At 46.7% G+C, this 16286-nt stretch overlaps 1 protein-coding gene across 1 annotated transcript in view; it reads left to right on the top strand.

The window, feature by feature from the left end:
• LOC8041617 (scavenger receptor class B member 1) overlaps positions 1-16286 on the top strand; it is a 63932-nt gene that overhangs the window by 25181 nt on the left and 22465 nt on the right. Inside the window, exons 2-3 of the mRNA XM_029986544.4 lie at positions 1647-1807; positions 7590-7731. Coding sequence (XP_029842404.2) covers positions 1647-1807; positions 7590-7731 — 303 coding nt within the window. The remainder of the gene's footprint in view (positions 1-1646; positions 1808-7589; positions 7732-16286) is intronic.

Below are 16286 nucleotides of genomic sequence, written 5' to 3'. Positions count from 1 at the left end.
GAAAGAAAAAAAAACATAAAATATATAGAATTTATACACTTGGACTGGAGAGCATGCTGGTAAGGCCTGCTGCCAGTTGGGAAATCGCCTTCTCCGTCCTTGAGTTTTGTGTTCTTCTCATTATGTTATACAGAATGTCATCTAGTTTTCCGGTAAACATGAGGCTAGTTGAAGAACCGCCCGCAACACTGAGACACATCAGTACAACAACATTTGGAAGAGAAGTTAGGGGTTGGTCCATTGTATACCTTGCAGCGCACTTGCGCTGTGGGAATCTATGTATCTACTTATTTAAAGCACTTAGCGCACTATGAATGTCAGAGCGAGCTCTGTTTGAATGAGTGAGTGCACATCTATACACCTTTCCACCAGTCGAAAAAAAAAAAAGCCGAGTCACTGGGCTCTAGCAATACCACTTAGAAGACAAGGCTGCTCATGACGTCATAGTTGGATGGATGGATGGATGAATGGATACGGCTGAACCCTTTTAATCGGGCAGCGGCTTGCGCCACCTAACCAAACTTTCTAAAACTTACAATTGACGAATATCGGATTAAATTTTGATTTAATGCAGAAGGGCAAAGCATCTCCTATCGCCGCTAAGCACAGGCGTTCATCTAGCATTCTCCCCAACAGAATGTTACAATCCGCGTGACTGTTTTGCGTCTTCGCAACCCGGTAGAATTGCACTTTTCGCTCTAGGGATTGAAAGGAAAAGAATAGCGAATCTTTATTCTTCCGTCGAATTATGCCACCAGTCGGATAACCTGTGTTTTGTTATCTCCGCTTTGTTAACGCCTACTGTTTTCGTCGCTGCCTTTAAAGGGATGCTGAACTACTATTTGAATTTCGCAAAATAAGGCCGCAGAAACGTTGAACGGGACGCTACGAACACCAAAACATCACTCATACAGCGATATCTGAAACGAATGGCCGTATGTTTTGAAAAGAATGGCGTGATCAAGTGAGGAATGTGACGTCACGATTTTCCTGGAAGAGTTGAGAATGAGGGGAAGCGTCCTCGCTTCCCTCTTCCTCGCTTCGGTTCACCTGCTCGAGGGAACGAAGCGGAGAGGAGAGGGAATGAGAATCTCGATGTAAGATGTCTCGTTGGCCTTATTCAATCGTGCATTTCTTTTCCAAAAATACGACCGTCCGTTAGACATATCGCTGTATGAGTGATGTTTTGGAGTTTTGCAGCGTCCCGCCTATCGCGCCAGCCTTGTTCTGTGAGCTCCAAATTTCGGTTCAGCATCCATTTAAAGCCCGAAGCCTGTACTAAATCGGTCTTGAGCAACTGCAGGGTAAAGCGCTCTACAGTGAATTATTAAGCTTTCAGCCGTCTCTTTTTCCTCCCCACATAATCCTCACACTGTATCTCTGTCTCGATATTTCGCCCTGCACTCCCCAGTTCGCAACACGCCTGTCCTGGCCTCAAAAGAACAACGATTTTCCCTAGAATTGTCATAGATGCTTTCCTTAGCAACCTCCATCTTATTTTTGTCGGGGCGTCGCCTCGTACATAGCGTCGCGTACACAGCGTACATAGACGCTAGCACACCGCTGTGAAGGCACCGCAGCAGAGAGTTAACTGCGCATGAAGCGCCCCATGGCTAATCAAAATGGCGCTTGTCTGTCTGCTTCAGAACCTTATCCTGGAGCCCGGCAACGAGGTCTACGCTCACTGGCAGGAGGTGCCCATACCTATCTACATCAAGTACTACTTCTTCAACGTGACCAATCCGAACGAAGTGCTCGAGCAGACGGAGAAACCGCGCCTCGAAGAACTCGGTCCCTACACGTTCCGGTACGTATATCGTATTTCTCCAGCGCTTATCATCCGGGCGAGGGAATGCAGAATCACTAGGTTGTGAACATATGCGCGCGGCTTCTAGTATTTCGCAGAGGAGAGCTGCCGCCATAGCCTCCTCCATACTCACAAAGCCTGGCAGTTCGATGACGGAGCCATAGAGTGCCCGGTCGCAGATTTGGAACGCGAGGATCTGGTAGCACAGAGCATTTATCGGGGAAGCTGGTAGTGAGCGCACAGCTTTTGCAGTGGTGAGGACGCGCGAGGAACGCGAGGAGCACGAGCGGACCTCGCTCGAGAGAAGTGTGTTTCGGCGTATCGCCGCAGCGGGGCGCCGCTTACATGACTCTCCTCTCATCCGTTGTCTGCCGCTCTACCTTTTCACTTTCGGCGGCCGCGTCTCGTGGCGATCTGCCGGGCTTTGTAGGTATAGAAGAGGCTATGCTACTGCGTACGTTCGGAACCCGTTCCACAGTTAGGTAAGCAAAGATGGCAGCGCGCGAAGGGGGCGAGTATTGGAAAGGTCTTTAGCAGGGTTGCGCGAATAGTGGTTGGAAGGATGGGAAAAATACTTAAAAAAAATGTATCTTAGAAACAAATGTAAAATACTTCGACAGAATGTATTCGATTAGAAATTCTGTCACACTTTTAAGAAGAAAAGTAGTTAAATACAAGATACAAATATAACGAGCGTATTTGATCGTCCTCAAATACTTTTTCGAATACATTAATTGATGTCATAGACTGACATCTTAGACTTAATTTTAACCCAAGTAAACACAAACCATGCTCAAGCGGGACAATGACGCTGTCACTATAGAATTTAAAATGCAACACTACAACAAGTAAAAGAACACAAATTTCTTGTCGTTTGGTTTCATGAAGAGCTCACGTCGAACGCACGTGTCAGTCACATCAAAACGCAACTATCCAGAGCTGTTGGGTGCATGTACAGTATCAATCCTTGTTCTATCCCCACCTTTCATATGGACTTTTAGTCTGGGGCACCACAACAAAGGGTAACTATCATCAACTATCGGTGCTAGAGAATAAAGTTCTACGTATGCATACTGGCTACCATTGAAACATACAGGACTTTCACTGTGAGCCATATTAAGTAATACACAATATGCTGAAAGCGGACCGGGTTTATTATTTAACATTAGCAAAATTTGTTCATAAAAATAAGGTCTACGTAGAGTTCAGTAAAACTCGGGACGATAAACCGTACTCTTTTCGGCATACGAAAAGACCAATGCCTAGGATTCGAACGAATCATGGCATGCAAAAATGTCACTACCAAATAACCGGTCTTCTTGATATCTTGGAAGGAATTCAGTTATTCGGACTGTTTTCTCAAATTTAAAACCAATGTCAAACATGTTCTCATAAGCAAAAAACATGGCCTTTAAAAATTAATAGGTATGCAATCAGGCATTATGTCAACTGATTGCAAACAATTCCTGTGAATCCTCTCGTTACGTTGCCGGATGTGCTGTTACGAACACATGTAAGGGATTATTGCCTGTATTGTTCGCTACGTAGAGAATGCTTCTATATTTGTTATGTAAACTTTTAAGATTTTTTTTTGTTTTTTTTTTGTTTTAGGATGGTGTAATCCTTCTAGTATGTGCGCGCTTTTTTGTGATGTTTGCTAATGCAATGAATTAGTAGTTAACTTTTTTTTTTTCTGATAGCATAAGTGTGTCCAGCTATCCCAACTATCAATATAGTACTTTGCTGTATTTTAAAGTGTTCATTTCCGTGGTGTTTATTCTTGCTTTTTTTTTAAATTTTGCTTCAATGCTGCAGAACTGTAATGGGTGGATAGGGCTCGTCATGCAGTAATGCCTTTTTCCTCTTCCGCCCTGCCGGCCACGGCCTGCAAAATCAATAATGAATGAATGAATGAATGAATGAATGAAATAAAGAGAGGAGCTTATATACACTAAGAATCAAATGTTCAGAAAGAATGTTGGAGATCTAAAGATAAAATTTGTTTGGCGGAACTTCATAGCCGGATACAAAATACAGAAAAATCAATGTATTCAGCGTTAGATTAATTTAAAAGGCTGAGTCGTTGCATTAAAGGCTTTTCAAAGAACATGTCGTTAATTCGACGTGTTAAAAAATCAAATCACCAAACCAAAAAGGCAATAATTGTACTCGTCCCGTTTATTCCTTGTTCTACTTTTCCTTTCTTTTTTTTATTTTCAATGTTTATTCTGCACGAGGCGCAGCAAGTTTCATGCTCTTTGCATATGACTCCCTTCGCGAAGAGAGCCAGCCCACTATCACATTTGGCGGCGAAGATCAGTGCCCAAAATTGTATTTGGGACTGTAACCCAAAATAAATTAGGGCTGGGCATCGATTAAAAATTTTAACCCGATTAATCGCCACCCTTTAATCGATTAATTAATCGATTAATCGGCTCCGTTGATTTTTATAAATAATGAATAATGCAACATCTCGTCTTGCCTTTGAAGACTTATTTTACTCCCTGTTACACGGCGCAAATTATATTTAGAATTGAGGATACATATATTCAACAATTCAAAGACTCAACTATTTTTGCCCCAGCTCCAAAGACAAAGAATTTTGTCCACATTCTCCGACAGGAAGACAAGAAGCCAGGGCTTGGCCGATGCTTTCTTCTTTTTTCAGAGAAAGGGACCTCGATGAGAAGGCGTTGGTTGTTCTATGCGTTTTAACCGGATGATTCTTGCTGCAGCGGCGTACATGGGTGCTTCGCTCGTAGGTGATACTATAGCGAACTTACGCTTCCACTTTACGAAAACGGCTTTTTGCAGATAATGCAGTGGACTTCCGTGGAGTTAAAAACTTCACCGCTGGAGGTTACTTTAAACCCAAACTTTCCAGCGAGATTGTCTTTCATACTCGTGAACTCGTCCATTTTTACGGGCCGAAAACTGGAACAAGTAACCATGGCGTTGTTAGCTTCCCAGCTTGTTTTTCTGGATGTTTGTCTTGCCTGGGCAGGATGTGTAATAGATCCTCAAGACGTGAAGTATCGCGGTTGCGCGGGGATCGATTGCGGGCCCAGCTTGTTCGTCTGGCCAGTCTGGCTTCGGCAGAACTGTAACGTACATCCTCGAACACGTGACGCTCCGCAAGCGCGAGAATTGAACCTTGCTCATAGCACCTGGCTGAGAACAGAACACCGCTCGGGACAGAACGACCAGATACGCGCCACGCAACGTTTTTCTTAAGTGTGTGTTATAGTGTGTGTGTGTGTGTGTGGGGGGGGGGGGGGGGGGTTGCATGGGTCACAACTAGTTTGGGCAGGTCATCCGGGATAGAGCCATGCGTGCCTCCGGTTGAATTCTTTTTGAGTACCGATTAAAAAACCGATTAACCGGTTAAAATATTTGATCGCGATTAACGTCTTAATCGATTAATCGGAAGGTTAATCGATCAATTGCCCAGCCCTAAAATAAATGTATTTGAAATACTCAATTTTATGTAATGCAGTGGTCTAATGCATTCTTTAATACGCAAATAAATAAACACGAAATACAAAATACTCAAAGTATTTCTAAATGCGTATTTCGAATAGTTCTTGTGTTCGACTTACCTGAGTGGTTGGAACCGAAGAGCTCTGGCGACGCATTCACTGCCTTCACTAAGGATGCCTGTACAGCGGTGAAGCCAGGGATGACGCTGCTCTAGTCGAATCGAAGAAGTGTTCGCACACGCCCGATCTTTAGCCTGCACACTCTATTCGGAGCGCAAGTTCGCCTGCTTTTTTTTTTTTTTTTTGCATACGGGATGCAATGACGTCAGAAGGCCGGGCTCTGATTGGAACAAAAGCGGGTAGACAGACATCAATGCTAGCTTCCTTGAGGTCTAGCCACCATCCTTCCAATCAGAGCCAATCAAAGATCGGCGTTCCGACGGCATCATCGCGACACCCGCTGAAAAGCGTTTATTTTGGCTTTCGGCGGGTTCAAGCCCCGCATGACAGCTGATCACCATGCAGTTATACACCAAAAGCGGGGCTGCGTTTCTTCGGTAACTGTATACGTTAAAATGTGATAGCATTTCGAGGTTTGTTCTATGAAGATCACGTTCCGCTTGACCTCTCTACCGCGGGTAACTAAGCATCAAATATGCCTACATTGTGACTCGATGTACCAGAACGAGAAGCGATCACACAATCTGCAGGTGACACCGAACAGATGCCTGACGAAGTACTCTTAGAAGTGCAGATTGTACCCCTCCCCCTTTCCACCCTCTCTCCTGCCCCAAAATTAACGTTTTTTTTCCTTAATCGCTAAAATAAACTCGGCACTGCGAACGCTCAGTTTCCCCCCTAAACGGTAGCACTAGTGGTCCGAACCAAAGGCAAGAGTTACACAGCGAACTGTTATCACATTTAAAACTTATGACCTATATTCAAAAATTTTCAATAGGAAAATGGGTGGGGCCGACAAAGTCCACGATTGCATGGGGCTAATTGGCGCAAACCACCGAGGACGGGCGCCATCCCACTGAAGGATTCAGAAAATCACTCGGAAAGTTTTAAGAAGATAACGCTTAGCTGTGAAACTTTGAAATCTGGTTCCCACCGCTAGTACTACATGTTGGGCGATGCGTACCTTATTTTCGCAGTAAAAACAAGCACTCTTTTTTTTTTTTTTTTTAGGGAAACGTTGTACGTGTTGACCAGCGCAAACCACCGCAAATCGATGCTCTGTTACTTGTAGTAGTGTGTTCTCGAAACATCTCGTTTTTCTTCTCTGGAATGACTGCGATGACCAATGGCGTTCCGGCTGGAGCAAAGACGTGAAAAAGGAGAACGAAGAGTGGTTGCCGGTATCTGGGACGATTGGGATCTCGGGTGACAATGCGTCGCAAGTCATGCGTACTGTGACTGCCAACGCATCGGCGTCGGTTATTTGCGGTATGAGTGTCGGTATGTAAAAGATTAGCAGTCTAAAAATATAATATGCTGCGTATGACGAGTTTGTCAGGTTTGAGATCAGTGCCGCACATTTTGTTGTACCGGTCAAAGAAAAAGAAACCCATGGTTTTGGACAATTTAAGAAACGCAGGCCGTAGCTTATGTTCACGCTCTTAAACACAAAATATGTATTAATGTCCAACGTGCTTCCCCCCTCTCACCCCCCACAAAAAAAAAAAAAAGTGAACGAAAAAAAAAAAAAAGAAAACAACAACGAGAGGTGCGTTTGCGGTTATGTTTGCAATTTTGCTGTTTATTTGACATACTGCATCACGGATCTCCCACGATTCCGGTAATCTCACACAACGTGGTTCTCCCGGTGGAGAATCGTAACGTCGCACGACTCCTGCAACAGGAGCTTAGTATAGCTCTACTAAAAAGGCGCCCAGAGTAGTGGCACTCCGTTCCCCGACTTTTTGTACGGGCGTCGTCGCCATTTTGATGCTTAGTGCAAAGCGTCTCTTCTTGGCGATTTTTTAGTATTCGAAAGCGCGACTTCCTGGGCGTTAGATGCGGTGTCGGGATGCTTGGGCGAAGTCGTGTTGCTCTGTCGCGGACTGTTTTGACATTTCTGGTGGACGGAAAAGCGTTTCCTGCCGCGATCTCAGGTCAAGCTTGGGATGGCCGACTGCAATGGTGTTCAGCACCAGTATGGCTGAGGGGTCGTTACTGTGAAGCGTAGCCTATCTCGGCGCGTTCGAATCCGTGTATGTGCATCTTCTGAAGTTTGGAAATGCGAAAGAATTACGGGTCACGTAACTGCTTCGTCGTCTGTCTTTCTTTTACCGGTGCAGGGAAACCCGAGAAAAGGTGAACATCACGTGGCACCCCAACGGCACGGTGTCCTACCGCCAGATCAAGAAGTACTACCTCCAGTCGGACATGACCAGAGGCTCACTGGACGACCAGGTCGTCACGCTCAACATGCCCATGGTTGTGAGTACCACACTTGGCTTGCATCGACATGACGTCGGCTGCCGTTTGTGGTGGCCTTTTTTGCTGAGCGCCCAGCTTTTGCGGCATACATGTGACACCATGAAATTTGGTTTTCTCGGCAAGGACGTGTCGGAATGTCCTCCATCATGGTACGAAAACGTCACGTGCAAGCCATGTCTTCGCTGCATTCTCTCGTTGTTCTCTTTCTCTCTCTCTCTCTATCTTTTTTTTATTTTTCTCTCCAGCCGATTGAATTCTTTCTGCAACAATATAAGTAACCCCGTTCCTCATTCCTTACCATTTCTGGGTCGAGTTTTCGTTACAGGTTGTACTGGATCAAAAGGAACGTGTTACAGCAAAGGTTTCAAAGGCCTGACGTACCGTTACGTTGGCGTTACAATGACCGTCGTTCCCACTCGAACCTGGAACCGTATTTTAATAAGAAACAAAAAATTGCCTTCAAGAGAAAGAAAACCATATTGTATCTTTCGTGATGTTCTTTTTTTTTTTTTTTACTGAAATCAATGTTATTGACACCCACAACGTCAGTTCTCGGTTTCACGAATGTTAGGCGTAGGTGGGCGTCGGTTCACCAAAATATCTCGTCCTTTTTTCAAATTTCTTTAAAGTTAAAGGCATATTTGGCTGATCCGTTTTCGAGCGCTCTAATCCTCTGAATCGGATCTGCGGAATCCGGGAGCTCTTGCAACTCCGATCTAAAGGAACGCCGCGCCAGCTTGGAGTGCTCGGCAATTTTTCCGAACGGCCCGTCGAGTGACGTCACGCCTCTCAGGATTTCGTATTATATATTGTGGGGAACGGAAAAAGACGAGAATAAAGGGGACCGACAACCGGGTGACGAGTGGGCACGCGGGGCAGTCGGAGCTTGAACACCGCGATGATTGGTGTTCGTTTTCTTGTCTCCACATTTGGCGCCCAACGTGGGGCCACCGCTAACTCCACATTCACACGGGGTTTCAGCTTTCTGCGTCGCGTATAGTTTATTCATTCGGGTCGAGCAAAACTGCGACTCATTTCTCTCTCACGGACCCGCGGCGTATACGTCGCGCGGCGTACAAACTATGCGCCGTTCACTCGCCTCTTTTTGCACAAGAATGTGGCATATAAGGCTGGCTTCCACGAGATGTACACGTGACGTTACAATAGAACAGTGCAAAAAAAACCGTGACGCGGCCTCTAAATCTGGCGGGGAAACCTTGGCCCGCCCCATGTAGCCTAATGGAAGCTCTGTCTGAGATCAATTAGAGAAGCGATTCTATAAGCCGCTGTCACACTGTGCTCGTACAACACATAAGCATGTACGGTGTTCGCTGCAGACATCATGACAGAAGTATGTGCGGACGCGCGTTAAACGGCTATGCCCTTTGTAACGGGCGGTAGCTTGCGCCACCTAGCCTATGTCTAAGGAAGAAGCACGTTCAGCGTGTGCAGACTGTCTTTCTGTATGATGTAGTATTAGCGGTGTGGCCGTGGCTTTAGGAGTCAGGTAACAGACAACATGCGGACGATCTGGTGAACGTTCCTCATCTTGAAAACCTGAGACCGCGAAGGACGAAAAGCGGTTTTCAAAAGAATGAATGAAATACATTTAAATTTCTTTTTTTCTTTCTTCAAATAATACAACGCCTTTTTTTCTTTTTTTTTTTCGAAGACTCGAAAAGAAAGGAGGGGGCAGGGCTGCGGGTGAAACCGGTAACGTCCTTGGGCAGTGCCGCTGGGGAAACCTTGTATGACAGCGGTCGCTCGCTACACCAATAATGCTTTGTCGCCAGCATCCTCGATTGCTCTGGGGAAGGGCAGGGCGCCTCTGTACATGCGAGGGCCAAAGAGGAAAAATCGCCCGATACGGAGGCTCGTGGAGTCGAGTCAAGGCCAACTTGTGGCTCTCTGGGTGACGAGCTGCGCTCGTACAAGCCAAAGAATAAAAAAATAAATAAAAGGAGCCATTTACTTTGTGCCTCATGGATCATCAAAATAAATGGCTCTCGGTACAATTCTAAATTCGTCCTACAAACCTCCATCTTTATATAAAAAAAAAACAAGCAAAAAAATTAGATATAGGAACACGGAAAATACACGAAATCGACACGAGACACAGATAAAGATGAAACCTCTTAGGAGTAATCACTTTTTTCTTTCATCTTTAATTTGTTTCTGTTTGAAGGGCGAAGTTCCAGCCATGCTAGTTTTCGTTTTTGTTTTCCAAGTTCCATTTCAGTTTTCCTGCAAGACGCCGACTCGAAAGCGCTAATTGCGACAGTGTGCGCGCGTGCGTGTGTGTTGTAATGACTTTATCATAAAGTAGGGGCCTGGCGTACACTTTCGAAACGCTTTTTTTAAGTGGCCCGGTAATCCTGTAGATAGCGGCGTTTTCGGAACTCCCAAAGCTAGGTCGAAGGTTTGCGCAGCGGCGAGTCGCGCGATGGTTATACCATACAGAAAGTGAGGGGGAGGAGGATACCATAGCGCGCGGGGGAACGCCCGAGCTTCGTTTGGAAGGCTTAGTGGGTAGACGGGAAGGCTAGCTGCCCTCGTCCTCTCCCTCCAATCAAAACGGCCGAGAGCTTCGCCTGCCCATCGCGCGGCGTCTCGCGTTCGAAACCTCCGGACGCCACGGCGTACGGCGCACGAACGGATTCGAACAGTGAGTATAGATAAAAGGTATCTACACAGCCTTTTCGTCTACCGACTATCCTTCCAATCAGAACCCGGCATTCTGACATCACCGCACGTTTGCGTTTCCTCCTCTCTTTCTCTTCCCTTCCTTATATGTCGTGCCGGTATGTCGTCGAGCCTGGGCGAGCCCCGTTTTCGACAACTAAAGTGCCTTTCACGAGACGGACGTTTGCGAGTACAGCCGCTGGGCGCCGCCATCTTGCTCGTAGTGTGGGGTAGATCGTCTGATATTCAAGCATTGCTGAGGCGTACCCACGGCCTCAGCAACGCTCGACTATCAGACGATCTACCCACACCGGCAGAGGCCGTACTCAGAGCCGTATATGTAGAGAGTTTGGCCATTCGTTGGGATGTATAGGAGACAAATGAGGAGGCGCCATTGGCCGAAAGCGGGCTGGGCGTGCTCCGGGGCGTCTTCAGAAATTCAAATGTAACCAACCCGAAGCCGGAAATAATACCCTGGCGGTGGTCGCGAGAAACAAACCTGATAAGTGCATCGGAGTAACCCTCGGTGACGGAAAATATGGTACATGTGATGTTTCAATCACGCTCATTCGAAATGATTGTGGAAGAGTGGGACTAGCGGAACGATCGACATAATCCTTACGTCAAGCGCCGAGGGCCGGGAATCTGCCGTCCGAGCGGTCACACTCTGTCCGAGGAAAACAGAGCTGAGCCGCGCATTCGTTTCATACATGTTTCTGCATGATCATGAGCGAAACATCACGTGTACCCTATTTTCAAACACAAAGAGTTACTACACTTCACTCTTACGCGCTTATTAAAACCATATACGAACATATACCTTTGATCAGAAGTGTTTCTCGCTACCACCGCTAGGGGATTCTTTTCGGCTTCTGGTTGGTCAAGAGAGCATGCCAAGCCCGCTTTCCGAGTCTCGTGCACGCCCTGACTCTGCCCGCGCCTCCCATTGACCAAACTCTCTACATATACGGCTCTGGCCGTACTTGCAAACCTCTATACCAAGTGTATACGAGCTCGGCCGAACGCTGCAATCCAATGGAGCCAATCGGGTAGAGTCAAAAAGTCCCACCTTCGTAGCACTCGTCGTCTCTGCGCGTTCTTATCATTGGCTAGACCAATCACGCACGAAAAAGCGCGTTGTCATGGGGGGATCACTGCGCGTGATCGGTACGTAGCCCCAAACTCAAAAACAAAACGAGCGACGTGACGATGCACTTTTGGCGGCGGTTGATTAACTTCGTCGGATCGCATACAGCGTCGACCGCGGTTGGACACGGAGAGAAACGGAGTATGAAGCTCGGCACGTCTCCTGTCACCACGCGCACTTTGCTGTAGAGGGTAAAGTGCGCGTGGCTGTATGCCGCAAAAGAGATGATATAAGCGGGACGCAATTTCGTCTGCTTCTTTCGGCGGGGGTTGTGGCGACGTCAGAACGCCGAGCTCTAAATGGCTCTGATTGAAGGATAGTCGGTATACCTCAAGGCAGCTTGCTTTGAGGTCTGCCCACTATCCTTCGAGCAGAGCCAATCAGAGCTGGCGTTCTGACGTCACCACAACCCCTGCCGAAAGAAGCAGACGAAATTGCGCCCTCCATATACCGTCTCTTTCGCAGCAAAGCCGCGGCGACACTGCTAATACATCATACAAAAGACAGTCTGCAAACACTATCTTATGCGTGATGCCTGTTCTTTCCTTGCGTGACGGTCCCATCATATTAGTTAGTCACATGAAAACTGTCTGCATACGTGTAGAACCATACATAAGTACGAAGCGAGCATGCTTCGAAAATACTTGAGGCGTTGTCCGCGGATAAATCAGTAATTATGTCTGTAGAGAAACTCCGTGCGTCTTTTATGATGTATGCGCAGTATAGGACTGCGACTTAACAATCACAGGTGAAGATTCGCCGCCCAAAATTCCCCAAGGAAGGACGTCAACACGCTACAGCTGGTTTCTCTGACGTCACGGGCCCCCTTTTCTTTTTTCAAGATTGGCGCCCGCAAAAAGAAAGCGGAGCCCTGATTTTCTCTGGGCGGATCCTCTCTTCCAGTTATTACGCTTGAACGGATTACGCTGGCCGACAACTTTTAAGAAATGCAGTGCGTGGCGTATATATATTACCGCTGTGGCCCGTATTCCGTCTCCTGGCCAACCGTCTGACTTGCAAGTGTTCACTTACTTTCAAACATCCCCGGGCCTTTTCTACAAATCCTCTGACCTCTTTATTGTAAATATGATATACCCAGTGATGTGATTGCTGCGCCAATTGCGCCAAACTGCGCCAAGGGGCTAACCCTGCTACATCCTGCTACATTTCGCCAAAATATGAGTAATCTGCGCCAAGCCTGCGCCAAAGGACCAATTTAGGTTGCCTTTCACAACCGAAACTAAACTGAGTACTGTAATTGAGCAGACGTGTGTTATGTGGCGCAAGCGGCCACTTGACACAAAGTACCGTGCATCAATTGTCCACCCGGTCTTTCATGGATTTCCCTGCGTCTCGCGTTTCGCGCTCTCTCTTGTGGGTCTCGTTTCTCGTCTCTTTTTTTTTTATATTTTCAGCGATAGACGCGGATGTGTGCAAGCGCTCCAACGCTAGCGTTCCGGGTACCAGCTATGCCGTCATGTTGTGAAACGAAACCACGTTTTTGCGCGGCAGAAGTTACTTTGTGAGCTGAAGCAACGGCCGTGGGAAAACTATATTGGGTCACTGCCTTTCAGTCACCGTGGTCGCGCGACGTCGAATGTTGCCGTCCCACATCACTGCAGATATGCTACTTCCTAAAATGAAACGAAGTACCGCCGCATGTTCACCAACATTCCTGTTCTTGTTTAAATCATACGTTACTACAAAAATACATCTTTAATTCAAAGACTGCTCTGTCAAAGTACTGATTATCTAGATTCCTCTCGGTGGGTCTTCTTTCGAAAAGTACCTCGGTACGTGAAAGATCTGCCGCGAAATAAAGTTGAAGAGAAGTGAGCTAAGACAAAGAAGGCAATGTATGCATGCTGAACCCGCACAGCACGCTTGTTTGTCTCGAGTTCAGTCGTTGCACAAAGCGCTCCAAGAACGTTTCGAGGCTGGCTCGCAATGTCTTGCATCGATGCACTCAGGTTCTTTATTTTTTGTGTGTTTAGCTTGTACCTTGTTTGCCGGCCTGCTGGCAAGCACGCGCCACTAGACTGTTTAAAGGGATACTGAACCAAAGAATTTAGTGCCCACAATAAGTAGCGCACGTTCTTTCCACGAGCTAGCAACCACCGGTGTGCGCGAGCACATGCAACGAAAATGATGTCAAAGACCTCCATTCGCGGGTAAGATGACAGTGAAATGCATGTGCTTCGGGCTAAAGGAGAATAAAGACAAGCTTTTCATCTCTACAAGTGAAAGCTACGGGCTTGTTAGACCAATTAATCGCTTACCTTTTACACCAGACACCACTGTGTAGATGAAAAACTTGTCTTTAATCTCCTCTGGCCCGAAGCGCATACATTTCACTGTCCCCTTAAGAGCGAATGGAGGTCTTTGACGTCATTTTTGTTGCGTGTGCCCGCGCACACCGGCGGCTGCTGGCTCGTGGAAAGAACGTGCGCCACTTATTACGGACACTAAATTCCTTGGTTCAGTATCCCTTTAAGTCGCATGCTCGAAAGTTACATTTTGTGTACAATTTTGGGGATAAGTTAGCGACCAAGCTGAGGGCATGGTTTCGGTTTCGATCGGACAGCCGTTGTCTGCGCTCGCGCGACGAAGCATGCCCAACAGCAAGCCTGCCGAAGTTGGCCTCACGTGCATGCGAACATGATTGCGTGACTGCGGCACCAGCTGGGACGCTTGCAATTCATTGTTTTACGTTTGCTTACTTTTGACGAAAATCTGGCACGTCGGGAAGCAGTAAAACGGTGGCAAGCGGTTTTTCGAAATTGCTTGGCAATGCCTACAGCACTATACACTTGTGGGATGTCTCAGGAGTAAAAACACAAGCAGCGAGTTCCGTCACAACACGTCACATCAGAACACAACACAACACAAAGTGCCCTTCGTTTGTACAGCACTTAAAACGAATATTTTTATTTTCCTAAAAATATCTGCTCCAAAAGCCGCTTTTGCTGCTCAAAACACTGTTTTGGTTGCTCCAAAACGTGCGCCAAAATGGCTTAGGCCAATCACATCACTGTATACCTAAAACTAAATACAACCCCCCCCCCCCCCCCTAAAAAACAGTTTTAAAAAAAATTCAACTACGCGTTGCCGCACGGCCGGTCTCCTCGCAAATGTAGCACTTTCGGTTTCGGATCCAGGTTCCAAGGCTTCAAAGGTTGCCGTGATCTGGTTCAATACTTAGAAGCGATTTCCGGAAACTTTCAATGGAAACATAGCAATCCGGCGATGCCCTCGAATGCGTGCATTTGAATGGCGTCAGTATACCTTCTCATTGAAAGTCTCCGAAAATCGCTTATGACTTTTGAATGAGATTACGCTTAGTTCGGAAACTTTGGCATCTGGTCGGCACCCCCGGCGCTGCATTTGACCGGAAAAAATGCGTTAAAAAGCAGAGCTTTTTTTTTTTTATGTGAAAGAAACACTAAAGATAGATGTATCGGGTACACGTTTTACAGCCAAAACACCGTTGCCTCGTATACGTAAATTCCCGCGTTTCGGCGCCTTATATTAGTGACGACATAAGACCACGGGGAAAAGGGCATTTGACCAAGAAGCCGTAGAAGGCTGCTCTGCCAAATGCAAATGAGCTTACCTGTATCCTTTCCCCGTAGGTTTCTGGTGTGCGCAAGTTGTGTATTCGGTCGACACGCGCGTTTGTTTATAGGTCTATGGACCTATAAACAAACGCGCGCCGTTGGCTGAATACACAACTTGCGCACGCCGCGAAGGCCACAGCGCTTGTGTTACGGGTGTCACGCAAAGCTCGCATTACGATGGCATAATGCGTCGGGCATTACGACGATTAGTCATCCCCGCTGCGTTGTTCCTGGTTGGCTGGTAGTTACTAAAGGAAATTTTGCTGACAGCGTGTAATTTTTTTTTTCCTTCAGCCAAACATTCACGTTGAAAGTCTATGCAATTAGCAGAGAGGAGATACCCGTAAAAGCAAAGATACGTTGGGTGCAGCTGTGAAAAACAAGGACAAATTTCTCATCTTCGCGTTCGTTATTTTTTTTCCCCCTTCGTTGAAAAGGGGTTGAGGTAATGGGTTGTGTTTAGAAATAGGCACATGGGCTGACTGGTTAAATTCAAAATCAGGGTAATTCTATGGTTTAACGGTAATCACTGTCAAGGGTTTGTGTGCCGCCCCCGTCCCATACGCCACACCTTGCACCACAGCAAACGAAACACGTAACACGTAAGGCGAAGCATGGTAGGAATTAAGGACTCGAAACGTCGGCGGTCATTTTGAGGCTGACAGGAGGCTCCTTCAGGTACCACTAGGGTGCCTACATGTTTCCGCTCGGCGGAAACATGTAGGCACCCTGGGTACCACTGCAACTCCGCTCAGCGCACGAATAATGCTCGAGAGTTCCTTTGTTTTCTTAATGTGACACCGAGTATAGTCCACATGAGTATGATAGTCATCCAGCGTGGCAAACATAGATATCGATAACAATATGTGCACACTGACCTGTCTTTTTTTTAACAAATGAGTTTGTTCTTTAGAGCTGGAACCACCTGTGCGTGTTCAGAAACCTTGTTTTCAAATAGCCAAGCGTCGCCGTGACGACAGAGACATCAGCCGTTATGTTTATCGGACCATTTCTTAGTATAGGAGTGTGTGAAGAGTGGGTCGTTTCGAATTTTTCAGTGTCATCCCTAGCGTGTCTTTTCCTTGAGTCGCAGTCGCACGGCTATAATA

The sequence above is a fragment of the Ixodes scapularis genome, unplaced genomic scaffold, assembly GCF_016920785.2.
Source record: "Ixodes scapularis isolate PalLabHiFi unplaced genomic scaffold, ASM1692078v2 PGA_scaffold13__105_contigs__length_92229423, whole genome shotgun sequence".
Lineage (NCBI taxonomy): Eukaryota > Metazoa > Arthropoda > Arachnida > Ixodida > Ixodidae > Ixodes > Ixodes scapularis.
This window is presented reverse-complemented; position numbering and strand designations above follow the sequence as displayed.